The following is a 27,440-nucleotide window of genomic DNA, read 5'->3' as shown; positions in this document are numbered from 1 at the left end:
CAAAACTTACTCATTTTTCAACCTATGGCGTGTGTCTATCTGCAAATCTGCAACTGCATAGAAAAATAACTTCCGGAAGGACTGAAAAATCAGATTGTGAGACTTCACACAGACAGAAATGAATACAGGAAGATTAGTGACCAACTAAAAAACCAGCTGAAACACAGTTGTGGCAGTAAACACGGAGTATAGAACAAGCCATTATACCACAAATCAGAGCTGCAGTGGCTGTCCTTCTAACCCGAAGCAACATAAGGTTTCCTGTGTACACGTTAGCTCTGAAAAACAAATGGGCATCTGAGTTTCAGTGACAGCCCTGTCAGTGTGAAGTACAGTGCATGGCGTTTGCATCTATGGATGTTCTTCAGCACAAAACTGCAAAAATAAATGTTGCAAAAGAAAATGAAAAGAGGTCTGATGGATACTGTGTAAATTATTTTTTCAGATGAGACCAATATAACTTTGTTCTGGTCAGATGGGGTCCAGCATGTTTGTTGTGAACCTGACAAGGACTCCCACAGTGAATGCATCGTCTTGAGATTGAAGCACAGAGGTGGGAGCTTATTGAGTTTATGTTGCTGCGTGAAACCAAAAGATGTTGGGCAGCTAACATTTATAGATGGCACCGTGAATACCTGTGGTGATACCAAAATACTGGAAATAAGAGGATATTCCAGCATGATAACAATCCAAAGCTGCTGCCAAAATGAAAAATGTTTAAAAAAAGGAGAGAAAGGTGATCTGGCCAAGTGGGTCACCTGTACCAGAACATCTTCAGGATCTGACTCATAAACTCTGCGTGCAAAACTGAAATACTGAAAATCTTAAAACTTGATTTTTTAAAAAAAATACACTAAGATGATAAATAAGCTTATGTTCATATCTACAAAGCCAATACCAGTTGGCACACAGTGAATTAGTGGCACCAAAGATGTTTGAAGGTAAAATCCAGCCAGCCTTGCTGTCAGCTGTAGCCACAAGTTACAGAATAAAGTTTATATGTAAAACATAGGGTCACTCACTTCCAAAGTATTTTAACATGCAGAAAAATAAGCCATTGTTGTTAGAAAGACACCAAACTACTGAAGTTCTGGAAGTATAGTTTTAATATCACATAAGCAGTACGGATATTTCACCTCATAATTTCTCTAAATATACTCAAATATAGTTTGTTTCCTTCATGGGTTTTGACAAAGGCACTCACCAATGCGTGTAACATAGGGAAGGAACAGTCATTAAGTGGGTTTTTGTGCAAAATCTTATAATAGTACATGTGTCACAACCATGGACGGGACGCAAAATATATCTCAAGAGATTTTAACCACACTCTCACATGCACTCAGGAGAAAAATAAAACATCTTTCATTGGATTGTCATTTGGCAGTATTGACCTTTGGATTTCAACACACATTTTGTTCAGCCGGTTGATCGAGTCAATTTGAACACATGGAATATAGAAATTTACACAACTACAGCAGAAATACACAGTCAGCTGAGCCTCTCAAGGGCTTGAAGAACATTGCTGTGGAATAAACCTGTCTTCCCACTGCTCTCCTGAGTAACCAGCACCCGTCCATCAGGTCGAGGTCTGTGGACGAGGACAAGCTCTCCTTGAAGCAGGCTAAGCTCCGAGTCTGTCTGGGCTAAGTGTGTTGTGGAAACTCTGTGTCTGGAGAAAAGAGAAGCAAACCATGACATCTTTGTCCAGTCTGTCAAATCAGTCAGTCACTGCTCTTTATTTTGAAGGAAAAAACACAAATCCAACATACCTGCTGGGGCTGAACTGAGCTGACACAGCTGATAGCGACGAATGTGAGGACATTAGTTTCTGTGGGTTAGAATTTATATCTGAGATGGCTGTTTCGAGGCCTTTCCTGAGGACAGGACCTTTTCCTTCTTTGAGAATGATCCCTGGTCCATCTCTTCCCAGGGTGAGTGAAGGAGCCCACATATCTAAAGGAGGAGGCCCAAGGTGGCAGTTGGAGGGAACTTGATTTCCTGATGACCAAGAGGAGGTGCGATGTCTTGGAGGAGGGGAGTCTTCATCTGTGAGGAACCGCACTGACTTTGCAGGCTATGGAAGTAAAACATTGATTGTGAATCCCATGCAGAACAAAGACCACAGGACATTTAAAGAACACTGCACAGTGTACACAAGCCCAGACACACAATCTCTCACAGGAAACCAGATGTATAACATCACCTTGTCTGTGGTGCTCTTGTGAGCATCCGGTCTGACGAGAATTGACTGGGGCCCACTGGTGGTTTGTCTGTCCTGCTGAAATGTTGCTTCATGAGAAGCAGTGAAGCCCCTGTCCTTGACTGCAGCAGCAGAGGGCGCTGCTGACTCAGTCATCCAGCTCAGCAGTCTGGGAGCAGAGCTGGACAAGATGCTGCTGTTCTTCTTCTTCTGCATGGCAGGTGAGTAGCCGGACGCCTGTACTTGTGCAAAGTGTTGCGAGTTGGATGGGACATTGAAATTAGTCATACGAGAGAAACGGTTTGATCCTGAAGAGAGAAAAGGGAAAAGTTAGATGAAGATATTCTTTAAGCACCTGAAGAAGTCGCTAATGTAATCTAGACAGAGGTAGTTTAACACTCACCTCTATGTGGGTTAAAAATACGCCTCACAGTGTCCCAACCTTGTGAACCTGCATAGAAGGATTGTTTTCCAGCGCCAGTGGATGACATTGCGTGCTGTGTTCCATTTGGCACAGAAGGGACTTGTCCTGTTGAGTGTATCGTTCCATCAGCGGTCACCCTATCAAGAGCAAGGACCACAGCAGGATTCTTGGCAGCTGTGGGTTTCTTTCCAGCTACCGTGTTGTATTGCGAGGACGCACTAGCTGCTTTGGTCTCCAGAAGTCTGGCTGAGGTTCTGTAGATGGACAATGACGCACATCAGTATGAAGTCTATCTACAGCACATGATGTTACACTCTAAAGAAAGTTTGAGCTGAGCACCAACCCCTGCTATGCAGTTATATTTCTGATTAATTAATTCCTGCATTGTGTCCATGACAGCATGTCTTCCCACCCACATAAAATTACTGTCTGAATCCAAATGTCACTTAGCTCCCACTTTCTGCAATCAAAGATCACTGCCTCTTACCTGAGCACAGGCGTGATGTAGTTGCTGGGCAGAATGCCCACTTTGCCAGTTCGAAGCGATAACCCACGCAGCCAGCCTTCTTTGAACTTTCCGTACACTCCCACCATCTCTCCTTTCCTCAGCTCCAGCTCCTCCGGTCGCCGTGGTTTGTAGGAGTACAGGACAGCACACCTGAAGAGCCACATGTAGGGCTTACCCATGTTACTACCACCGTTTTTCACTCTGTATATCCAGATTATGCTGCCATTTTAATTAAATGTTTCTTTTCCTATTCATATTTTGCACATGTGATGCTACATTATCATACCATTAATATAATGTTTAAAACTGTGACTCACACACTGATAGAGAGCTGCTGTGTGGAGGAGTTTTTGCTGTCTGCAGAGGCAGAGGGCATTTGGGGGTTCACCAGAGCCATAGAGATGGTGGGTGGAGTCTCACTGTTCATCTTCTTCTCGCTCTGAAGTGGTTTAGATTCACAATTATCATAAAGAATGCAAAAGGGTGATGCATGGCACATTATTGAAGTACAAAATGAAAACAAGAGTCTACAGTTCACTGCTAATGACTCTGCTTCTGTGTGGAGAGGACTGAGGCAGATCACCAACTACCGGCCTCTGGCTCCTAAAGGACAGGACGACAAAGCCCTTTGTCAGAGACTGTCCCAGCACTACGCCCGCTTTGACACCTCGTCAGCTGTGCCCAGCACCTCCCCTCCCCCCAGCACCTCCACTGCTGCCACTGTCACTTCATCAAAGGCAGTCCCCCCCATCCCCCCACGCCTTTTCCCTCTGTAAGCAGGATGTGCACAGACAATTCAGCAGATTGAAACCGCAAGGCCCCAGGTCCTGATGGTGTTTCTCCCTCCACTCTGAGACACTGCGCGGAGGAGCTGGCTCCTGTCTTCACGGACATTTTTAACACCTCTCTGGAGTCATGCCACGTGCCGGCCTGCTTCAAATCTTCCACCATTGTCCCCGTCCCCAAGAAGCCACGGATCACAGGACTCAACGACTACAGACCTGTGGCACTCACCTCTGTAGTCATGAAGTCCTTTGAGCGCCTGGTCCTGTCCCACCTCAAGACCATCACCACCCTTCTCCTGGACCCACTGCAGTTCGCCTACAGAGCCAACAGGTCTGTGGACGACGCAGTCAACCTGGCCCTCCACTCCATCCTGCAGCATCTGGACTCCCCAGGAACCTACGCCAGGATCCTGTTTGTGGACTTCAGCTCTGCTTTCAACACCATCCGCCCTGCTCTGCTCCAGGACAAGCTGTCCCAGCTCAACGTGCCCGACTCCCTCTGCAGGTGGATCATCGACTTCCTGACGGACCGTAGGCAGCACGTGCGGCTGGGGAAGACTGTCTCGGACTCGGTGAGCATCAGCATCGGTTCCCCCCAGGGATGTGTACTTTCCCCCCTGCTCTTCTCCCTGTACACCAACTGCTGCACCTCCAGCCACCAGTCTGTGAAGCTGCTGAAGTTCGCAGATGACACCACCCTCATCGGGCTCATCTCAGACGGTGATGAGTCCTTCTACAGGAGGGAGGTGGCCCGGCTGGTGTCCTGGTGCAGCCACAACAACCTGGACCTGAACGCCCAGAAGACAGTGGAGATGATCGTGGACTTTAGGAAAGTCACAGCCCCACCACCCCCCCTCACCCTCACTGACTCTCCCATCTCCACCGTGGACTCCTTCCGCTTCCTGGGCACCACCATCACCCGGGACCTCAAGTGGGAGCTGACCATCAGTTCCCTCCTCAAGAAGGCCCAGCAGAGGATGTTCTTCCTGCGGCAGCTGAGGAAACTCAAGCTGCCCACCAAGATGTTGGTGCAGTTCTACACGGCCATCATCGAGTCCATCCTCACCTCCTCCATCACTGTGTGGTACGCTGGAGCCACCGTCAGGGACAGATTCAGACTGCAGCGCATTGTGCGCACTGCTGAGAAGGTGATCGGCTGCAGACTTCCATCTATGCAGGATCTGTACGTCTCGAGGACCCGGAGGCGTGCAGGTCGGATCATCGCCGACCCCTCTCACCCTGGACACAGACTGTTCACCCCCCTCCCCTCAGGCAGGAGACTAAGGTCCATCCGGACCAGAACCTCCCACTACATGAACAGCTTCTTCCCCTCTGCCATCAGACTGATGAACACTAGATGACTCTACCTCACACACATGTGCCTATGTTCAGCAGCTCAGCACCGACTCATCAACAATTACCACTGTTTTTGCACTACAATATTTGCACTACGTGGTGGCCCCCACCACCTGCTGCTACTGGTCACTTTATTCACTTAGTCACTTTTTTGTTGTACAGTGTACTTAGATGTTAGTTTTTATTATAGGAGATGTTAGCTTTTATTATAGTATTTACTTTATCTTTATCTTTATTTTTATCTTTATTTTTATCTCTACTATTTGTTAAATGTTTAATGTAGCAGCATTGCACCGAGTCAAATTCCTCGTTTGTGAACCTCATGAACAATGGCAATAAAACTCATTCTGATTCCTGATTCTGATTCTGATTCTGATTCCAGCTGGGACTGCAGTTCAGTGGGAATGTCATTTGTGTTTTTTAGGTGATAAACCAACATGAGATTCTGATCTGATGGTGGTTTGATATTAAAAATCATTCATTACCATTTATCCTTTGGGCACATTTGTACTAAACAGAATTAAAATCCATTTAGCTCAGTGTGGACCAAAATAGTGGACTGACCAGAGAATTCTACATTGAAAAGACTCACTTTAGCTGAAATTCATTCGATTTGTCTCACTCCAATTTAAGATTAACTCTGAAATATATTTTTTCATGGAACAAGGACTGTGGATTTTAAGAGGTTTTCACCTTGTTAGCATGTGTTTGTTATTTTTTGTATGTTTGAAGACACATTATGTGCAAAATAAGCAGTTAATGCAATGGCTAAGTATTTACACTTTGAATATTCAGATTGCTGGTGTTTCGTGCATAACAAACTAAAGCTGCCAATCCTTTCTACTTGCAGAGTGGAGCTTTCTGTATCTTTACTCTTTTTCAGAATCAGTTTTGAATATGTATGGCTGAATTACTCCAATACTACAACTTGCCACTGTGTGTAGCACAAAGTAGTTTTGCAGAGTTTGAGCAGATCTGTAAGTTAGCTGGTGTGCAAAAAAAGGCAGCTTCATAGAGCTGCACATTCTAGGAGAAGTAAAGTTATAGAGTTTAATCTAAGCTATTTAAAGTCAGGAAGGGATCATTTTCATGGAAAACAAATTTGTAATTAAGTAACTTTGATTTAGGGATGAGCTTTGAGGGGTTAATCAACAACAAGAGAGGGACTTTAAGACAGACATGAGAAAGCAGATTTCAGTTTAACACCTTGCTTCAATATCTTTAACAAGTCCAATAATAAAGTTGTGATCTGTGTTTGCAAATTCCATCACATATGAAGGCATCATATTCATCACTGTCATAAAACCACTCATTAAATCATACCATGAGGCCTTGTATGAAACAGACACTAGGGAGACACCTAGAGAAAACCCACACATGCACATGGAGAACATGCAAACTCCATGCAGAAAGATCCCGGGATCTTCTCGCTGCAAGGCGATAGTGCTAACCACCATGTCACTGTGCAGCCCTGATTCAGTTTCTTTTTCTTTAATTTGTCACCTGTCTGTATAGCAGGTCTTTGAAAAATGCTTTCAACTTGCAGCTACATGAAATAAAGCAACAACAAAAATATAAAGAAATGAAAGATGAACTTCTTTTGTAAATTAAGAAACTTGACAGTCTTCAAGTTTGCAGGCTGCGAGTCATTCGGTGAGTGACAGGGAGTGACACTGAGGTGTGTGTCTCAGTCGTTAAAGTTTAATGCCTAATTATCTAATTACACCACTGAAGAGGGACTTTAGGAGGCTTTACTTTGTATCTTCTCCTTTGACCAGCACCCACACGCAGAATCTTTTCTGAATGTCATCATCACAAAGTGGTGAATATACCCTTCCTGGTGCCTGTTATTGCCGTGACATTTATACACCTTAGCTGCTATTTACAGCACCACCACTCAGCTACTGCTTCTGCGCATTGACGCTGGCTTGTGGGCTCGGGGTTCCCTCTGTACAGTATGTGCTGGGATCCTGCAGCTTTCCCGCTATTACACTGCGCTGCAGTCACACTCCAACTCAAAAGCACAAAGGCAGTCATAATTAAGATGCATCCAGTGCTGTAACCACAGTGTCATTTGTCAAAGGCAGTGCTGTGAGGCACAAACAAAGAAAAAGGAAGTTAGGATGTATTATGTCCTGCAGACATATCAGCCTTCCATCATATAGGAGAGTGGATGGAAGAGCATCACTGCCATGTTTCATTTTTTGTTCACATGTCCTCTATGGCATTCATGTGATATTTATACAAAAAGCAGCCACAACCAGAACTCTGTGTCCTTCATAATGCCACGATGTCACTTTTACTATAGAGTTGAAGGAAAGAAAGCAAATAGGAAATGTCTTTTTACATCCAATCAATCGCTATCTTTCAACAGCAAATCACTGCCATTGTTGTAAAAAAATGTTGCATAATGCATCAAGAAAACAACTACTTCTTTCCATGTATTAAATAATTTCATTTTTTTCTTTACTCTGTGTCCTTTTTCTATCCTTGGTTTGTGTGTTTTGTTTTTTTTTTTTTTAGATTCAAAGAGCCTGCTTCAGTTGTGCTGCAGTCACGCAATGGCCAGGTGCACTGACCCAGTAGTGACGGCAGCTATATTTACTTGAAGAGAGTAACTTTGCTATTAGTCAGGCAGCGAGTAAAGTCTTATTTCCTGTAAAAGGCTGGCAGTCAGAATCCCTGCTGGCAAAAGTAAACCGATTAACCACTTTTTAACAGTTAACCAGCATCCTTTTTCCTCACAAAAAAAGTAAGACTGTTTTCTTTGAGGCTCTTCAAAGTTTATTGTAAAAAAAAATACTCAATATGAAAACTGAATATATATGAAAACATGGAACTAAATATATACCAAATAAATTCTAATCAGAAAAATGGAAAATACTGAGTTTTGAGAATGACTCATTATTGTAGCATTTTATTTCACCCTGAAGGTTATTTTTATTCCATTTCACGTTTTTACTTGAAAATATCCCTTTCCAAAGCCCTTTTGATTTCACAACAGCTTTTTATTGACTTATTTTATTTTCTATCTGCAGTCTTTGTCAGTAAAGAAAAACAGCCTGTTATGTTTGCTGGCCACTCATTCTCACTAAGAAAACTGTTACTATTAGAAAATCTATGACTACTATTACAAGCCATTTTATATAGAATAGAATAGAATAGAATAGAATAGAATAGAATAGAATAGAATAGAATAGAATAGAATAGAATAGAATAGAATAGAATAGAATAGAATAGAATAGAAATACTTTATTAATCCCGAGATGAAATTTGTTTTATTTTGTCACAAAGTCAGCAAGATCTCTCATTGAAAACACTGGCTTATAGTGTGTGTTTGCAAAACTGTGACACATTAAGCCCTTGTCCACACGTAGCCGGGTATCTCACAAAACGAAGATATTTTTCTACGATTCGGCCTATCATCCACACGAAAACGCAGATTTACGTCATCAAAAACGATTCTTTTTAAAAACTCCGACCAAAGTGAAGATTTGCGAATTCTCCGTTTTATGCGTCTGCATGTGGACATCAGTAACCGGGGTTTTGCGTTTGGAAACGTCACCGCCTGCGACAAAATATGTTCTTACGTCACATATGCGACCTGTGTTTACATTCGGTAACAGTATGGATGCTCTCACAAGGTTTTGGGCGCTGTTTCTTGTACAGGCGCTTTTTACTTGCTTGTTTTTACAAGCCCAGATACTGCTCCACATTCAACAACACAGGCGAAGGACGACGTTAAGGACGGTTATTCTCCACCACCTTGCTAGGATTTGGGGAACTACTGCCACCTAAAGGTCCGGCATGCTTATGAATGTGCTGAAAAACGCACTTAGGCGGTTAGGTGTGGATGAAGTTTTTTTCTAAAAACGAGGTGGTGTGTACGTAAGTTTTTTTCTAGACGGAGGGGGCAGGATATTCGGTTTTACAAAAACCCGGCTACGTGTGGACAAGGCCTAAGTTAAAAAACATGTCATAATTAATCAGTGATGAAAAGGCTCTGCACACCCTCAGTTTAATTAGATTTACTTAATCTTCACCAGAGAGATTAATCCCGGGTGGTGCTACAATGGAAAGCACACATAATGATTCACATCTTTATTAAGAAAGTAAAATTTTCTTTATATAGCACCTTTTTAAACAAGCCATGTGCTGTGCAGGATAGAGATACAGAAACAGCACACATATCCAGCAAATGACAGCTCTGTTTTAGGGAAAGCAAGACAGTAAAAATGGATTTTGAGAAAGTTTTACTCAACGGCATTAACAGAGAGACGAGAGAAACTGCTCCAATGGGAACTATTAACTATTAACAAACATGAGGCTTATTCGAGACGAGTGAGACCTGCACAGGATTAGTGCACGACAGAGTTGTGTCCAGCTTGATCTCGACTCAGTGTGGCATCACGCTGACATCATCAGCAATAATCTCACGGGATCACGGCGGGTGCAGTTGTTCTTCACTGACTGCAAGACCTCAGGGTATGTTGGGAAAAGCCTGGATGTCCCCTGAGCTAAGTGCTCCTGTGGGACTGCATGCATTACGTTGTGTAGAAAGTCTTAATTTAATGTTTTACTGTATTTAGATTTTATTGGTTGCATTTGTACTGTAAAAGTTAAATATTGTAAGAAAATAAATGCTAATTTATCATGTTTATGAGCATGGTAAATCAGAAGGTTTTCAGAATCAGAAGGCTTTATTACCAAGTTGGTTTTCACAAACAAAGCATTTGACTTGTTTTAGTGCAGTGAAACAGTGACATATAGTTTATAAGTAAAATAAAGTAAAAATAAGTCTAAAATGATAAATAAGAAGCAGTGACAAAAAGTAATAGAAATATTTTGAAGTCTCTGGCCTTGTTGAGGATGGTTGGTAAAGATGATAAAATTCATTGGAAATGTTCAAGATGCAATAAAAAGAAGCTTTGTGACTTTAACAGTCTGACATATCAGCTCTTGCTATGATCCTGCTTTTCTTCTCTCTGTGCATGTATGTAAAGATATTTAACCTAAAATAAAATTCTGAATGTGTGCTTGACACACATAAGAGTCATAGACATCGGCAGGTTGAAGGAAGCTGCCACCTTGGTTGCAGCTTTTTTGCACTTCCTGCCTGCTCTCCTCTGCTTTTCAGGTGAGGTAAAAATTCCTCTCAGATGACTTTAAATACAGCAAAGCAAACAGGAGTCTGCCCACTCCCATGCAAGCTTAAAGATGCCTAAGCCATGGATGTAGTTGAGGAAAACTCTAATCAAATAGCACACAAGAAAACCCCTGTGTGGATAGACACTGAAGCTGAAGTTTAAACAGTTTGTAATAAAGTAAAGATTATTTTATTATTGATCAATCTGCCATTTAAAACAAAAGGAATCTATTAATCATTTGGTCAGTAACATATCTGAATGAATAATGCCTTGACATGTTCTCAAAGCCTGTGCCAAAATCTCAAGTTTGCTTGTTTTGTGTGACTAACAGTTTACAACACAAAGGTTTTAAAGTTTGTAGTCATTAAAGCTGCAAATCAACATAATTAATTTCCTCACTGGTCTCTCATTAACTCCCTAGAAACTAACCTCAGTGTATCAAAGTTACATCTTTAGAAGGTTTTTCCAAAGTCACTGAATTTCCAAAATAATCCTGTCCTGCCTGAAAATGGCTTAGATGTAACTACATTGCTTTAGATTTATAAAGTCCCTGCCTGTTTCTTCTTCAATCCCTCCACAGTCACTGCAGCTTGAGCACACCAGCCCACCTATTGTTCTGCTCAAACACAGTTCAAGTATTTTACACTGCACAATGGAAAGTTTGAATATTGGAGTCATTGAGCCAAACATTTTTGAACCATGAACTGATTCTGAAGAAGAACAAGCCCCACTGCATGTTGATGGATTGGTTCCTTTGGTTTGTTACATATAAAAGTCATCGGGTCGCTGTAGTTGAAGGTGGAAATGCTCAGCAATGGTGCTGATGGCTTAATTTGCACGTAAAACCACTATATAGACACATTACTAAGGTAAAGAACACTATTCTACTGGGTCTTCAAGAAGCTAAAACAAGAGCTACTTTGATTGAAAAATGTCTAAAATTGACAAATTTGTGTTTTTATTTAATTCCATCACCCCTTCTATGCCTCAGCTAAACAGCCCTGGACCTCCTACAAGTGATCTGAAATGCTGCTGCATAGCTTTTGACTTAAAATGCCTCTAAGCTGTCTTCCCATTAAAGTCTGAAGTCAATTCATAGCTCTTCACAAACACTGAACTACATTACACTGCAGTATTATGTCAACATTTGGCCTCTAAGGTTTCTTGATTAACGAAGGAAACTTTTGCTTTGGAGGTTTTCATTGCTAAAATAAGTAAGCTTAACTTGCTTTGTGTAGTTTTAATGTATTAATATTTGTGTTGTCTTTACTTCTCAAGTCCTTATTTTATGTCAGCAAGGCACTTTGTGAAATTCTGCACTTGAAAGGTGCTATATAAATAACTCCATCTAATGGTTTCAGCTCTTTTGTGCAGTCAGTTCACAGGCTTCAAAACGTCTCTGATAACAATAATGTCAGATATTCTGGTGTAACAGTGAAGCATGATATGAGACTGAACTTGTTTTTGCTTTTGGCTCATTTCTATAATAAATTCTTTTGCTCTTACATAACCATGCCAATATTCACACTAATACGCATTATTTCATCCACAGTGGGAGGGAAGCTGCAGCTCCCTGTCAAACAGCGGAGCCAGAGGTGAGAGCCGATGGGAGGCAGCACTAAGAATAGCACATATGCCGGCTTGGTCACCTGGGAGCTTGGCCTTCGGGACGCAGCCTTAGAAAAAGAGGGTTTGTGGTCTGTCTGCCATCACTGGCCCACTGATGTGAGAGTGAGTGTTACCTGCTTAGTGAAGAGGAAGGAGTCTGAAGGCAGGGAGAGAGGGGTCTGTTATGTAACCAACTTCACCAGTGACTCATCATCATCAGCATGAGGGAGATAAGCAGACACAGAGGAACTCTCCAAGCCTCCCACTACCTACATCTATCTCTCATTTTTCCTCCTCCTTTTTCCTGCTTCATGTGTTTTGCCTTTTTGCAGCTTGCACATTTTCTCAACTTCATGCCATCCTTTGTTTTCAGGGTTTCTTCTCACCTGTTCCTCTTCGTGCCTCCTGTTTCTCGCTTGTTTTTAAATGTTGCTCTCAAGTCGTAAGTCTCCAGTGCCTCCCTCCTTCTCTTGTTATTCTCCAGCTTGTGTGAGGTTATAGCATTTTTAAACTCTGACATGTATAATTGCAGGGTAGAGCTGTGAACTTTGAATCAATGAAAGGGTTAGAGTTGGGGAGGCAGGAAACTTTTGCAGTTGATTGTATTATTAAACCTTTTGTGTTGGCACTGCACTCAAACACTTATTGGCAATAACTTAGTGCCACACTAATAGTATTGTTACATTGTTTCCATAGTAAACGAATAGTAGTATGTCCAGCTAATAAATAAAATGTTTAGAAGACATGTATCCATCAGATTGTATAAGATAGATAATAAAAGTACATTAAGTGTCTGACACAATGACTCCTTTAAATGTGTGAGTTAAAGGAGTGTTCCTCTTTTCTCTCCAGCTGCACTGCTTTCTGTTTCGAGAAAAAGACAGCCTCATGAACTATATCTGCCTGAGCTGAATAAAGAAAATGGACTTGCACCCTGGTGGAATGTAATTCATCTCTGACCCTGGCTTATGTCCCAGGACTCATGATTAAAGACCTTTCAAAGTCACAGTTCACTCATCTCCAGTCCGCACTCGCTTTTGTATCTCGCTCTTTTCCACATCTGTGTTGTCTTAATGAGAGCTACTTAATCATGCAGCAGTCAACACGAGGGCGGTCCCTCTTTCTCATTCATTCCTTCAGCTTAGTGTCATGGTTCCCCTCCCTACACCCCTGAGGCCAACATGATCCCTCAGTGACTCACACAAACACCTCTATTATCTCGCAGAAAGCCATTGTGCCTTTTTCCCACTGCGTGTTTTCTGTTAAATCACTGCAAACGAAACTAAACAGTCTAACTTCACATGAAAGGAATATGCCAGAGGTAAAAAACAAAACAAAAACAAAAAAATAGCATGCAAAAAGAGAGAGGCATGTGACTCACCTGTAACAGGTGTCTGTGTGAGTCAGAGTGGCATCTAAATCGGTGAGAATTAACTCTGGAGCGGTGATGGTGGCCCCGGGCGGCAGAGGGCACAGAGAGGCACTGTGGTTGACCCTTCTGGCTGAGGCTGTTGGTGGTGCTGATGTCTCCTTTTGTCGGCTGATAAAAGTTGCCGCCACCGGCTGCAGGCTGTTTCCGCTGGTTGGAGAGGGGCAAAGCACTGAGGATGGGTGTCTTTGCTGGGACTTGAGGGACTCCGTAATGGGTGGTCCTATTGGATGCGTCAGTGGCCTTGTCTTTGCTCCCACTCCCAGTCTGATGGTGCAGCTCTGCTGAGTCACCCCTCCTCTGACTCTTTCCCTTTAGCAGTTTGGCAGCCACTGAATTTGGCTGAAAGAGATGAATACATAAAGAGAAACCACTTCTAAAAAAATAAAAAATCTGGATGAATCCTGAGACAGAAAATCCTCTCCAACTCGCTCTAACCTGCTACTAGCTCCTGTCAACCTCTGCTCCTGCTGATCAGCAAAACGGCTGTCTAAATACACCCACTTATCACTACTCCACTCACCCCTACAACTTGTTGGACAGGCAGGAAGGGAGGCAGGCAGACAGGATGATAAGTACCAGCCAATCAGCCAGGAAGAGTTGACTGGTGCTGAGAAAGGCGCCGCACAGACAGGCAGGCAGACAGACAAGCATGGCAGGGTTAATGCTTTCATTCCCCACAGTGATGTGCTGTTATGCCACCCAAGCAGAGAAAGCATTACTGTGTCTTCACGCCTGACTGCATGACATGAGGAGAAGCAGGCTCAGAAAGGAGAGGAGGAGGGTGGAAGAAGAAAGAACAGACTAGAGAGGTAGAAAAAGATACAGAGCATCACTGAGGCAGGGCTTCAAGAGGAGACATGGGCGAACAGGAGACAGAGAAGACAAATCAAGGAAGGGGAAATATGTGGATAAAAACAATAGATGACAAGGTGGGGAAGGAAACAAGAACAGACTGAGGCACCACGTTGACCCCACTGTATAAACAAATACAATATTCCTCAGCATGGATGAAGTTAATTCCTGGAGGCAGAAAGTACAGAGGAAAACAAATGACAATCAGCTAGCTAAGCAAGCTCTGCAAACCTGAGTAAGCCACACAGTCAAACACTAATGAGCAGCTGCAGACACAGCAGGGCTGCACAGATTAGCTTTCTGCCTCAGCACTTTGCAGTGCGGGAGTGACATTAACTGATGAATCAAAGATTTGAATGAAAATCAAGGTAGCGTCCTGGCAGAGACCTGGAATTAATGACATCCAATGACGATGTCTATAGTTAAACTGACTACAGGGGCTGTACTATTAGACCAAAATGCCAAACGGCAGGTGATTATGCTGAAAAGGCCACTTTCAAACTATGCAGGATGGAAAGAAGACGGGGAAAAGAACTCACCTCTGTGAACTGCTGAGGACAAATTCCAGCTTTTTCCCCTAGCTTGGCTTCAATCCAGTGTTCATCCACCCGCCTGATAACAGTAAGAATGTCTCCCTGTGAAGCACAAATAAGTAACAGATACACATAAAAACAACAAAAACAACAACAAAAAAAAAGGATGCCAGATGGTTTTTACAGAGTGTGTTCGCCCTAGAGACTGAGCACTCAGCTCAGAAACTCTCCGAACCCTGTGCTTCTCATGTAGCATGTGACTTCAGCTGCCTTTATTTCTGCAGGCCCAGTCCTTTCTGTGGCCAGCCTCTAAAAACCATTTGACCACCTGCACTTAAAAAAAAAAAAAAAAAAAAAAAAAAGGCCGAGCTCAAGTGTACTTTAATGGAGCGCTGAGCCCCTTATATAACTGCCTGAGAACTCCTTCAGGGTAAGTAACAACCACTGCAGCAGAGGCCTGAGCCTCCAACTCCACAAGTCTCAGTTTTCAGCCTCTGAAAACAGTGAAAAAGAACAAAAATGCGCTATATTTTAATCTAGATATGCAGATGAGTTCGACATGACACATCGTTTTCCCTTTAAAGATGATATCAAGTGTTGGCTCAAACTTGTTGCTTTTTTTAAAATAACAGCAGAAGAATACGCAGCGATACTAAAAGGGCAGAATAAATAAATGAAATACGTACGTCATCTGACACTGAAGGATACAAACAATTTCACAGATGCTAAGTAAGAGTGAGAAGCAAAGAAGTTCACAAAGTCAGTGATTAATACAAGTAGGAACGTTTATGTAATCAATTTGAATAGTGGATTTTTTTAGGAATTTAAATCAATCTGCAAATCATAACTGTGCCTGATTCACTATCCACAGTCACACTTTGCCCAGTTTACATTTAATCAGGCTCGTCCTTATCAGTTATTCTACATACCTGAGCAGTAAAATGATCTAAACTCACCCTCGTGAACTTGGCTGAGCTTTTTCAACTCTGATTGAACTCAGACGGGGGATTTCAAGCAAACTCTTGAACTCCCAGGGCAGTTTTTTGCACAGCACTTTCAAAAAGGCAGATCTGTGTGTTTCTCATCACCTTGGAGAATAAAATATCAGCATCAATGAAAAGCGTGTACGATTTACTGACTGTGAAGCGCCTTTATGGTCCTCTGAGGTCTGTTAGGTTTAAATTAGGTGGCGGTGCGAGGTGTGCTACGCAGTCCTGTTATACACAGACCATTGACTTTTTAAACAAGCACCAAGAAAAATTTTGTTCTCTCACTTTCTCTCATTTTCTTTAAATGTGTGCTTATTGGACATTCTATAAGACATTAAAGAGCTTTTATTTCTCCAATGACAAGTAAACTAAAGTATACAAGTTTATGAGCGATGAGCTTCAAAGAGGTGTAATGTTATCGATTTGTTTTTTCTTGGTTGTGCTTTAATAGGTGAATTTTTGATATTGTTATGATCCTGCTCTAGCTCCTGCCCTTCTTTCTCCTTCTTCCTCTTTTCTTTCTTCTCCCTTCTTCCTCCTGTCTTTGTCATCTGTCTCTTTTGTAGTTCTCTGTTTGTCATCTCTCTCCCTGTCATCTCTCTCCTTGTCTTGTCCCTCTGGCTCCCTCTGTTTGCATCTGTTGGTCTCTGCATCTGTCTGTCTGCCTCCCTTGTCTCACTCACCTGCCTGCACTTTACTGATTGCTGTAATGCATATCAGCTGCAGTAATTAGTCCACTCTGTTCACCTGTTCTCCACTTCACCTCCACCTATTTAAGCTCTATGCATTCACTCAGTCCCTGTTGGATCATAGATTCTGTTGCCCTCCTAGATTCAGTTTCCACATGGACTTTGCTTCCCCACCTTTGGACTCCGTTTTTCCCCCCTCCTGGATTTTCCCCACATGGACTCAGTTCTCCTACCGGATTCTCACCAGCCCTGCTTCTGTCTCCAGCCTGTTTTTCCTGTCTCGTCTCTGTCTGCCCCTGGATTGCCTCAGCTTGTCTTCCACCTCTGTTGTCAGTTCCCCCATCTTGTGAGTACCCCTCTTTAGCTTAGTATTGTTAATTCACTTTAGTTTTGTAGCCGTCCATTTTTGCATTCTTAGTGTTGGTTTGTAGAGTTGTGAGTAGTTTGGTTTAGTTCTGTCCCCGTAGTTTGGTTCTCCATTTTATGTATTGGTTTAGTTATCTGGTTTAATAAAACTCTTTCCTTTATTTACTTGTCTGCCAGTTTCTGTGTGTGCGCTTGGGTGAATTTAAGATTGTATAATGTCCGCGAAGGGGCCGAAAATGGATCGTCGATGGTGTACTTTGTGGAGAAACTACTTTGGGGCAGTTTGGATATTCCCCTGAGTACGAGCCTTGGCATTAAGAGAGTGCACAGAGTGCTGGGTCCCAAACCATCCGGGAATGATGAGGAAAAGCCACGCACAGTAATAATAGGATTTACACGCTACATAACCAAGGAAGATGTTTTGCGCAAAGCATGGGGTAAAAAGACTGTGCTCTGGGAAGGCAGGAGAATATACTTCAATCAGGATTTTCCCCAAGCTATCCTAGAAGCGCAAGGAATATGCTTAAAGCGAAAAAAGTTTTGAAACGGCACAACATTCGATTTCAGACTCCCTTCCCTTACAAGATGAGGGTGTTTTATGAGAAGGGGACCCGGCTGTATCAATCAGCAGAGGAGGCAACGACAGACATGATAGCCAGGGGAATGCCGGTCACCAAGGTAACAACGAGGGAAAGCCTGGCAGAGCAGCTGGCACGATCAGCATGGACAGTGGTGGGAGCTCAACAACGACGAGACGATGGAGCGACTCGGGAACAAGCTATCCGGGAAAAACTGCAGGTCTACAGGAGGGCCACATCACTCACCACAGAAGATTAAGGACAAGAGGTTTATTCAATAAGGATGGGTAAATATGCCACGCGTCTCTTTTTCCAATAGATGAGGAAATACATTTAGAGAGATGGGTAAGATACCATTATTGAGAAATGGACACACAGAACTGCCACAGGGGCCATCGGTTCTTAGAGACAAGAGGCTTCCCCCTACTGACTGACGCCTTTACCAGCAGATGACGGGGTCAATTAGGAGAGACCCCTACCTTGGAGTCATTTTTCTATTTTTTTCATTGTTTAAGTTTGTGTTCACTTATGTTTAATGTTCTTGTTCATGCAGGGAGTAGACCAGTTATTTCTGTATTCTTACACTTTATACATGTGGTTTGTGAATTATGGATAGTGGTCTGGTAAAATTTATTTCCTTTAATGTGAATGGGCTAACTAATCCAATAAAACGTAGTAGAATTTTAACCAAAGTAAAAAAAGAATCAAGCACAAGTATTATAACTACAGGAAACCCATTTGAATGATAGTGAACACGAGAAATTGAAGAGAATGGGATTTACAAGTATGTTTTCCTCTTCATATAAATCTGGCGGCAGAGGGGTGTTGTGATCCTTATTTCAAATAAATTAAACTTTGAAAAGACATTTGAGTTAAAAGATAAAGAGGGGAGATTCATATTAGTAAGAGGAAGAGTGGATGGTAATCTGGTCACTTTAATGAATGTTTATGTACCCCCAGGGAGTGATCTAAGCTTTTTCCAAAAAAATCATAAACATTATAGTAACAGAAAGTTTGTTGATATGTGGTGGGGATCTGAGCCTTTGTTTGAGGCTGGAACTTGACAGTTCCAACAGAAAAGTTACAGACTCAAGTACTTTACATAAGAAAGTATGTGCACTGTTTGAAGAGGTTGGTTTGATTGATATTTGGAGAGATCTTTTCCCAAGTAGACGAGACTACTCCCATTACTCAGCTCCACATTCTGTTTATACGAGAATAGACTATTTCATAACTTTTGCCAAAGATAAAATCCAGACGTGATATGGGGACAATAGATGTGAGTGATCATGCACCTTTGTATTTAAGTGAATTTAAAATTATGTCCCAAAATAATAGCATGGAAATTAAATTCGAGTATGCTTAAAGATGCTAATTTTAAGGAACAAATTTTAAAAATACAGGATTTCCTTGATATAAACGACAATGGAGAGGTCTCGCCTGCTATACTCTGGGATACACTAAAAGCTGTAATAAGAGGGAAAATTATAGAAATAGCCTCATATAAGAAAAAAACAAGAAATAAAAAAATGGAAGATTTACAGAATAAATTAAAGGAATTAGAAATTAAACGCAATCTCTAACATCGTGTCTTTGAAGAAATTAAAAACATCCATCCATCTTCTACCGCTGGTCCGGGTCGGGTCGCGGGGGCAGCAGCTTTAGGAGGGAAGCCCAGACCTCCCTCTCCCCGGCCACATCATCTAGCTCCTCCCGGGGGACCCCAAGGCGTTCCCAGGCCAGCTGGGAGACATAGTCTCTCCAGCGTGTCCTGGGTCTTCCCCGGGGCCTCCTCCCAGTGGGACGTGCCCTAAACACCTCACCGGGGAGGCGTCCGGGGGGCATCCTAATTAGATGCCCGAGCCACCTCATCTGGCTCCTCTCTACGCGGAGGAGCAGCGGCTCTACTCTGAGATCCTCCCGGATGGCCGAGCTTCTCACCCTATCTCTAAGGGAGAGCCCAGCCACCCTGCGGAGGAAACTCATTTCAGCCGCTTGTACCCGCGATCTTGTTCTTTCGGTCACTACCCAAAGCTCGTGACCATAGGTGAGGGTAGGAACGTAGATCGACCGGTAAATTGAGAGCTTCTTAAACAAAAATACTATGAAAGTGGATCGAAATCAATGAAAATACTAGCATGGAAATTAAAAAAGAAAATTGCAGAAAATACAGTATCTAAAATCAAAGACCCAAAAACCAAAAAGATAAAGGGTAAATTACAAGAGATTCACAAAGCATTTGAGATATTTTATAAATCATTATACTCTAAAGTTCCTGGAGGAAGTGACAACAAAATTGAAAGATTACTAAATTAATTAGACCTTCCAAGTCTGACTGAAGAAAAGAATCAAAAAATGATCTCAGATATACCAGAAGTAGAACTTAAAAAGGCCTTTAGCCGGCTAAAAACAAACAAGTCACCAGGTTCAGACGGCTATACGGCTGAATGGTACAAGGAATTAAAGGTTAAGTTGATTCCTGTATTACTACCTACACTTAATTGGGTATTTAAAAAAGGCACAAAGCAATACCAAAGGAAGGCAGGGACAAGACAGTGTGGATCATATAGGCCGATATCAGTTCTTAATATAGATTATAGGCTGTTCACTGCGATAATGGCCAGATGAATGGAGGAATTCCTACCTAAGTTGATACACAATGATCAAACAGGCTTCATAAGAAACCGACAGACATAAGATAATATTCGCAGAACTCTACATATTATAAACCATATACAAAAGAACAAAACTGAGGCAATACTTATTAGTGTTGATGCTGAAAAAGCATTTGACTCATTAATTGGGATTTTCTTTATAAAATATTACACAAATTTGGATTACGTAATATAATTATTGATATCATCAAGGCGTTATATACCAACCCAACTGCAAGAATTAAAACTAATGGCTATTTGTCAAGCAGTTTCACTTTGGAAAGGGGTACATGACAAGGTTGCTCATGGTCTCCACTTCTATTTGCATTGTATCTTGAACCGTTGGCCCAATCTATCAGACAAAATCCGCATATTAAGGGTATAACTATCGGACAAAGGGATCACAAGTTAGCTTGTTATGCGGACGACATTTCGGTCTACTTAGGACACCCAACAGACTCCCTTCCCAAACTTATGCTGCTACTTGAGCAATACGGTCGGCTCTCGGGATATAAGATAAATCTAAACAAAACTCAAACACTCTCATATAATTATCACCCGCCGGTGGAGATAACAACTAAGTGCCCTATGATGTGGCAGGGTGAATCCTTAAAATACTTGGGTATTAGTATACCAAAAAATCTAACAAAAACTTTTGAATTCAATTATACTCCACTGAAGGAAAAGATAGATGAAGATTTGAAAAGGTGGAATTTAATTCCTTACTTCAGTTTATATTCTCGGCTCGAACCTATCAAAATGAATGTCTTACCAAGACTATTGTACTTGTTTCAGACTCTACCAATACAAATTGATCAAATTCAATTTAATGAATGGGACAAGACGATATTGAGATATATCTGGGACGGGAAAAGGCCAAGAGTCTGTTTTAAGACATTGCAATTGTCTAAAGAAAAGGGAGGATGGGGCTTGCCATCTCTAAGGAATTATTTTAGGGCGGCACAGATGAAGGCATTGATAAATTGGTGTGATATATCATACAATGCCCAGTGGAAAAGTATAAAGGAGCAAATCTTTCCTTTCCCGATAAAAGTTACTTTGGCTGATGCGAATATTCAAAAATATATTGACACTACTGATAACCCTTGGGTTCAGTGCACTCTCTCTGTATGGAAAAATGTGGTAAAAGAATACAACCTGAAAAAAGATATTGTAATGTTAAAATGGTATGCTTATGATTCCAACTTTCTACCAAAAAATTAGACTCACGATTCAAATTATGGACCTCTAAAGGGATAACAATTTTAAGCAAGTTGATTAAGGATGGTAAAGTTATCAGCTTTGATACACTTAAACATAAATATGCACTGGAAAAACAAGACTTTTACCGATATTTACAAATACGTCATTATATAGAAGCAAAAGTAGATACAGTGTCAGAGAGCAACATGGACTTACTGAAATTGTGTAGAAATTCATATGATGGGAAAACGAATAAGAAGCCAATTTCAATTTTGTATAAACGTCTGAGGAATTGTGTCATTCCACTGAACATGCAAAGACAATGTGGGAGAAAGAAGGAGGGATGACTATATCAGACGAGGAATGGACTGCAATATGGAAACTCCAGTGGAAATGCACAAACTCACAGAGATGGAAGGAATATGGATGGAAAACTTTGATGAGATACTTCATCACTCCATGTCAAAAAACACATTATGATGGAACTCCTCCTATCTGCTGGAGAAAGTGTGGAGACCAACGTGCAAACTATTTTCACATCCTATGGGATTGCCCACTTATTAGACAGTATTGGAAAGATGTTCATGGAGCACTACAAGACATTTTTAAATGTGTAATTCAATTTGGAATAAAAACTCTTTATTTTGGATGTTTACCAGAGGACTGGAGAAAAAAGGATACATATCTAATGAGTGTTTTCTTGGTTGCAACTAAGAAATCGATAACTAAGAAATGGCTATCACAGGATATTCCCACCATGTCAGCATGGTGGGGATATAACAATGGATATGTATAAAATGGAAGAGATGACAGCGTTTGTAAATCAAAAACAAGACTGGTTTGTAGCATGTTGGGAAAAATGGGTTGCGTACATAAAAATTAAAAAGCCCAATTTAATTTGGAGTCTAAAAATTTAAAGACAAGGTAATGGTCACTCCTTAATGTTCAAAAATATGTTCATGTTTCTGTTTATTTAATTGTATTTTGTTTTACTTTCTGGATGGGAAATTGTCTTCAGAAAAACGAACGATGATAATATTGTGCACATGCTGGCACATGTGAATTGTACCCATCATTAAAAATTTGATAAAACTGAAAAATAAAGAATTAAAAGAAAAAGAGAATGCATGAAACCCACTAATAGAGATATTCAAAACCTTTAAAAAAAAAAAAAGGCTTTCAAAAAAGGTCAAACAGAAGTGAGATTCCAGCACAATATCACTTAAATGTCAAAATATTCAGTATTGAATTACCTCTCAGTCAAGTATTTCCTCTTATGAGCAATCAAACATAAATACTTAAAAGAGATTATGTCAAAAAATACAGGCTCCAAAGTAGAAACTCAGTCAAACAAGAGTGAGGATGACTTGTGAACAGCAGCGCTTTCTCAGTCTTGGATTTATGAGCTGTGTCTATCTGCATGTCTGCATCATGGCTCCACATGAAAAGGAATTGCCAAAGGAACTGAAAAATTCAGAGCTGTAAATTGACACCACAGACCGTTCACTATTTGGGCAATCTAGCTCTGAAAAACAAACAGGCTACTGCTTCAGACTTGGCCCAGGGGTTATCAATGGAAACCAGAGTTTCTGTGAGAGCTCAGTGAGAAGGACACTAGCCTCTAAAAAAACCCTCCTAGTAGTTCAGCACTAAACTACAAGATGAAACTTCACTAAAGAACATGAAAAGTAGCCTGACGAATACTGGGGGCTCATTATTTGCTCAGACGAGACCAAGATAAACTTCTCTGGCTCAGATTTGGTCCAGCATTTGTGTGCACTTGGCCAGGTCTACCACGGGAATGCATGGTCCCGATGGTGAAGCACAGAGGTGGAAGTGTGATGATAAGCAGCTGGATGAGTACAAAAGACGCTGAGAGATTACATTTGTAGGTGGCACCATGAAAATCTGTAGACATACCAAAATACTGACTGACAAGAGGACTTTCAATCTGCAGATGACTATCAAAAGAAGCATATTCAGGAATGATAACACTCCAAAAGATAATGTCAAACTGAGTAGACAGGTTCTAAAGAAGAAAAAAGTGAAGAGTATGACGTGGTAGAGTGTGCTGCTTGACCTGAATCCAATAGAACACCTCTGGGGTACTTAAAAGAGAAAGGTAGGGCAACACAACCCCTCCAGAAAAGAGCATCTAAAAATTAGCTCTGAAGAATGGTGGAATATTTGTCCAGAAATCTGTGCAACACTGGCATCCACCATGCCGAGGGCAATTACATCGAGAATAAAGGTGGGCAAAGGTATGGAAAAATAAAAGACCTGAATATCATTAATGATGTGTTGCAATGAGTTCCTACTGAGGGCCTGTGTTTCTATTGTAAGTCTAAACTGTTATGCATTTTTATTTTAGATAAGAGCAAATACCTACAGGTAAACCAAAAAGGTATGCAGTTCATGTAATATGTTAGAACTGTGAATCATTTGAAATCTAAGTGATACTATTCACTTTGTTAGATGCTCTATTTGTAGTAAACAGACACAAACACTTGTGTTATGCTACAATGCCACACTATCCTTTAGATCAGTGGTTCCCAACCTGGGGTCCGCGCCCCCCCCAGGGGGGGCGCCAGAGATCTGAGGGGGGCGCGAAGCTTTGTCTGCTCTGAGGCTGTGATGTTATAAAAAAAAAAATAGATTTTTACATTCTGGATAGGGATGCACAGTGGTGTAGTGGTTAGCACTTTCGCCTTGCAGCGAGAAGATCCCTGGTTCGCGTCCCGGCTTTCCCGGGATCTTTCTGCATGGAGTTTGCATGTTCTCCCTGTGCATGCGTGGGTATTCCGGCTTCCTCCCACAGTCCAAAAATATGCTGAGGTTAATTGATCATTCTAAATTGCCCGTAGGTGTGAATGTGAGAGTGATTGTTTGTCTCTGTATGTAGCCCTGCGACAGACTGGCGACTTGTCTAGGGTGTCCCCTGCCTTCGCCCGAGTCAGCTGGGATAGGCTCCAGCCCCCCCGCGACCCTAGTGAGGATTAAGCGGTGTATAGATAATGGATGGATGGACATTCTGGATAAAATCAGAGTAACAGACTCGCTGTGTCATCACAAGTCTACTTATAAAACATTTTTAAAACACATTTATTCGGTCTTTCTTCAGGTTGGCTCGTTAGTTCATCCCGATTCATCAGTTTGTGTGCAGTTAGAAAATTACTGACGGAATTGGTGTCTGAAAAACGCAAAACGGGTGAAGATTCATCAGTACCTAAAAACTCCGGCTATACCTCGAGAGTTACCTTAAATTTGGTTTTATTAAAGGACAAGACAGAGTTATGTTATTTGCAGTGAAATGCTCGCAAATGACAGCATGAAGCCAGCGAATTACGGCGACGTCAGGAAATAAAACACAGTTTGGTAAAGTCGGAAAGATATTCACAAATTCGGACTTCCGACATCAATAACTCATTAAATGTACGTTGTCTAAACATAAACGATGCCTCTTTTTCATCGTTGTAAGGTAGACAATGTGCTACAAGCCCAGTTTAATCAAAAGTAGCTGTCTTTCAAGCTGCAGGAATAACATTGGTGTCTATGAGCAGCAGGCTGTGCGACGAGTGAACAGGGACCGTCTGCAAAATGCAAAACCGCTGCAAACAGCGAAGAGACACAAATATTCAACAAATTTACTGCAGCCAGCAACTGACTCCTGCTGCTCATACTACAACTCGTGGTTTGATATTAAATGTTTTTTCTCATAATTTTAAGGATTTTTTAGTTTAAAAAAATGTCTTGCTTTAGATTATACAGTCTAGTGGAGATTTCTACAACTGTGAACATTTAAATAATGTTAGACAGATCTTGTAGTTTATAAATAACAACAGCTGCCCTCTTAATTTACGAGAACAAACATGCTGTTAGCAAGTCAACGTGGATTGTTTTTGTGGTTAATATTCCCTCTTACAGAACTGTGGAGGATTAGTCAGGGTCGTTTCACTGACCTCACTGTGCCCTTGCTTCTCTCGGTGTTGCCTTTCCTGCTGCTGATCTTCCCCGACTGTCAAGCTGCCCCTGGCCAAGGGCACTGCGTACCGGGCTGCGTGTGCGTTCCTGCCGGGCCCCCTGGAGCTCTGGAGCCCCTCCAAGAGACGCACAAGCAGGAGGTTCGTAGGAAGCTCCTCCACCGTCCAGGCCGGGACAGGGGTACGGCACTCGGGGCAGTGCAGCTGGGAGTTGGCCGCCTCCTGCCTCTGCAAACAGGACGCGCAGAAAGTGTGCTGGCAGGGCAGCACCTTGGCTGAGGCATCCAGCTGCTCCATACACAGAGGACATTCCAGCAAAGCCAAGAGGACCAGCTCCTCCATTTTAGAAGGGCCACGGCTCTTTGAGACTAGAGATTCTGGCTCATGTGAGACACTGTAATCCACCATCCTGGGGCAGAAAGGAGCGAAAAGCCAGTTCAGTCAGAAAGGCTACAGTGACAGAGTTACAACACTGACCAAAGTCCTCCGCGGGGCTACAACAAGCAATAAGGTTCCATGTAACGTGAAGAGTGTGATGAAGGTGCAGCTACAAACACACAACTTGGTCGTAAAGAGTTTACTACACGCTGCTCTGCTTGCGTGTGGCGCTTCTTGGTTACAGGTGTCATGTCGGTTCACCTGCACAGGTAAGACAGCAACAGGAGGGGAAAAACCCAGGAAGACGAATTTCCCCCCAAATGTATCTGAATAACAAAGAAAACTGAGATATTTAGTACTTACACGTGTGTTTCTGCTGCCTGCCACTGTGATATTCCAAAAACTCCTTTTAGGAAATGCGTAACTTCTTCGCCTCCGTCGCCATGACGCAGTGCGCACAGAGGAACCGGACCGTATAGGACGCACGAGCTCAACGTGAACTGTGCCAATGTTTATGACGACATGAATGAAGACTCACATGTTGAAAACGAGACTTTAAACAAGAAACTGGGAACTAGGTCCGAGCCACAGCCAGGCTCATCCATCAGGAGCTGTATCGGATTTCAGTGTCGTGTCAGTTTAACCCTTAACAGCTCTTACTTTCACAACAGCTTTAATGACAGAAAAAAATCACATTAGTAAAATAGATATACAAATTTTTCATTCTAAGACAAACTCTTTCCGAATTCCTTAGAAATTCTTGATATTATGGATTAATTTAAAAAGTTTGGGGTGCTTTTTTTCTGCTTTAACTCCTGAAATGATCAGATTCTGCTCCATAATTCACTCTGAAAATAATTTAGATGTTTTATTTATTTAGTTAAATAGTTAATTATCGAAGTATCCTCACTTTTATTGTTTTAAAAAGTGCAGGAAACAGTAAAATAGTAGAAGCAGCATTCACAGCACTGTCATGTGTCTCCCTCTGCTGGTGCATTCATTGACCGGTTCAGCAGCTTTATTTCTCCATCACCTGCAAGTGCCAGCACATTAAACCAACTGGAAACGAGGGTGAAAAGTAATCAGACCTATACTGTACCAGAACACCCATTTTGCCCCATTTTTTCCCCTGAGAATATTGCAAAGCTGTCAGGAGATGAGTCCAACTCGTTGGTTTTTCATCCATCAGTTTTAATTGTTGTTTGGATTTCCCTGGCACAGTCGAAAAGCCAAAATCCCCATCACAAGGTTAAATAATTCATCCATACAGGCTCTGTACCGAAAGTTCAGGACATCAGTTTGAATTTTTTAAACAAACATGAATCTTTCATTTCTTTCTTCATGTCAGCAGAACTCAGGGAATTCTAAAAATGTACATATGACTTTTACAGAGAGGCAACAGAGAGAGAGAGGAAGGGAGATTAGCCATGACTTATTTACATGTTCATATAAGCGTTGATTCAGGGCCTTCCTCTCAAGCCTTTCTGGCTAAAAAAAGAAAAAACTGGACCTGATTTTAGTGTTTAAATGGGTTTTTCTGGACTGAAACTTAACATCCTGATGACTGTAATGCTTCCATCTGTGAGCGATAGCTCTTCTGTCGTGCTTTCAAAGGAGGAAGTGTGGCTCTTTAGAGGAAAGACGTCGGTCAATCTGGCCTCCACTGCTGGAGCCTCGTATATTGTGGGATGAGGGCTCATGTGTGATGGTACTGATATATAGTCTATGTGATGGAGGGGGAAAGATGTCCCCAGGGAT

General features: G+C 41.9%; 1 protein-coding gene across 2 annotated transcripts; it reads right to left on the bottom strand.

The window, feature by feature from the left end:
* Window positions 1-1,088: 1,088 nt before the first annotated feature.
* sh3rf2 (SH3 domain containing ring finger 2) lies at window positions 1,089-26,291 on the bottom strand. Of its 2 annotated transcripts, none has more exons than XM_055016666.1 (10): window positions 26,046-26,291; window positions 25,284-25,943; window positions 14,852-14,947; window positions 13,410-13,799; window positions 3,450-3,571; window positions 3,112-3,282; window positions 2,604-2,878; window positions 2,204-2,508; window positions 1,770-2,074; window positions 1,089-1,669 (listed from the first exon to the last, which is right to left on the bottom strand). In XM_055016666.1, the coding sequence occupies exons 2-10, from the start codon at window positions 25,710-25,712 to the stop codon at window positions 1,489-1,491; spliced, it is 2,274 nt and encodes a 757-aa protein (XP_054872641.1). In that variant the 5' UTR covers window positions 25,713-25,943; window positions 26,046-26,291; the 3' UTR covers window positions 1,089-1,488. The 2 variants fall into 2 exon arrangements, with proteins under 2 accessions (XP_054872641.1, XP_023122373.1); XM_023266605.3 differs by having other exon boundaries at window positions 25,284-25,713; window positions 26,046-26,290.
* Window positions 26,292-27,440: the final 1,149 nt, after the last annotated feature.

This window comes from Amphiprion ocellaris, chromosome 13 (genome assembly GCF_022539595.1).
Source record: "Amphiprion ocellaris isolate individual 3 ecotype Okinawa chromosome 13, ASM2253959v1, whole genome shotgun sequence".
NCBI lineage: Eukaryota > Metazoa > Chordata > Actinopteri > Pomacentridae > Amphiprion > Amphiprion ocellaris.
Note: the sequence above shows the minus strand (reverse complement) of the source record. Positions and strands in the feature narration are given on the sequence as shown.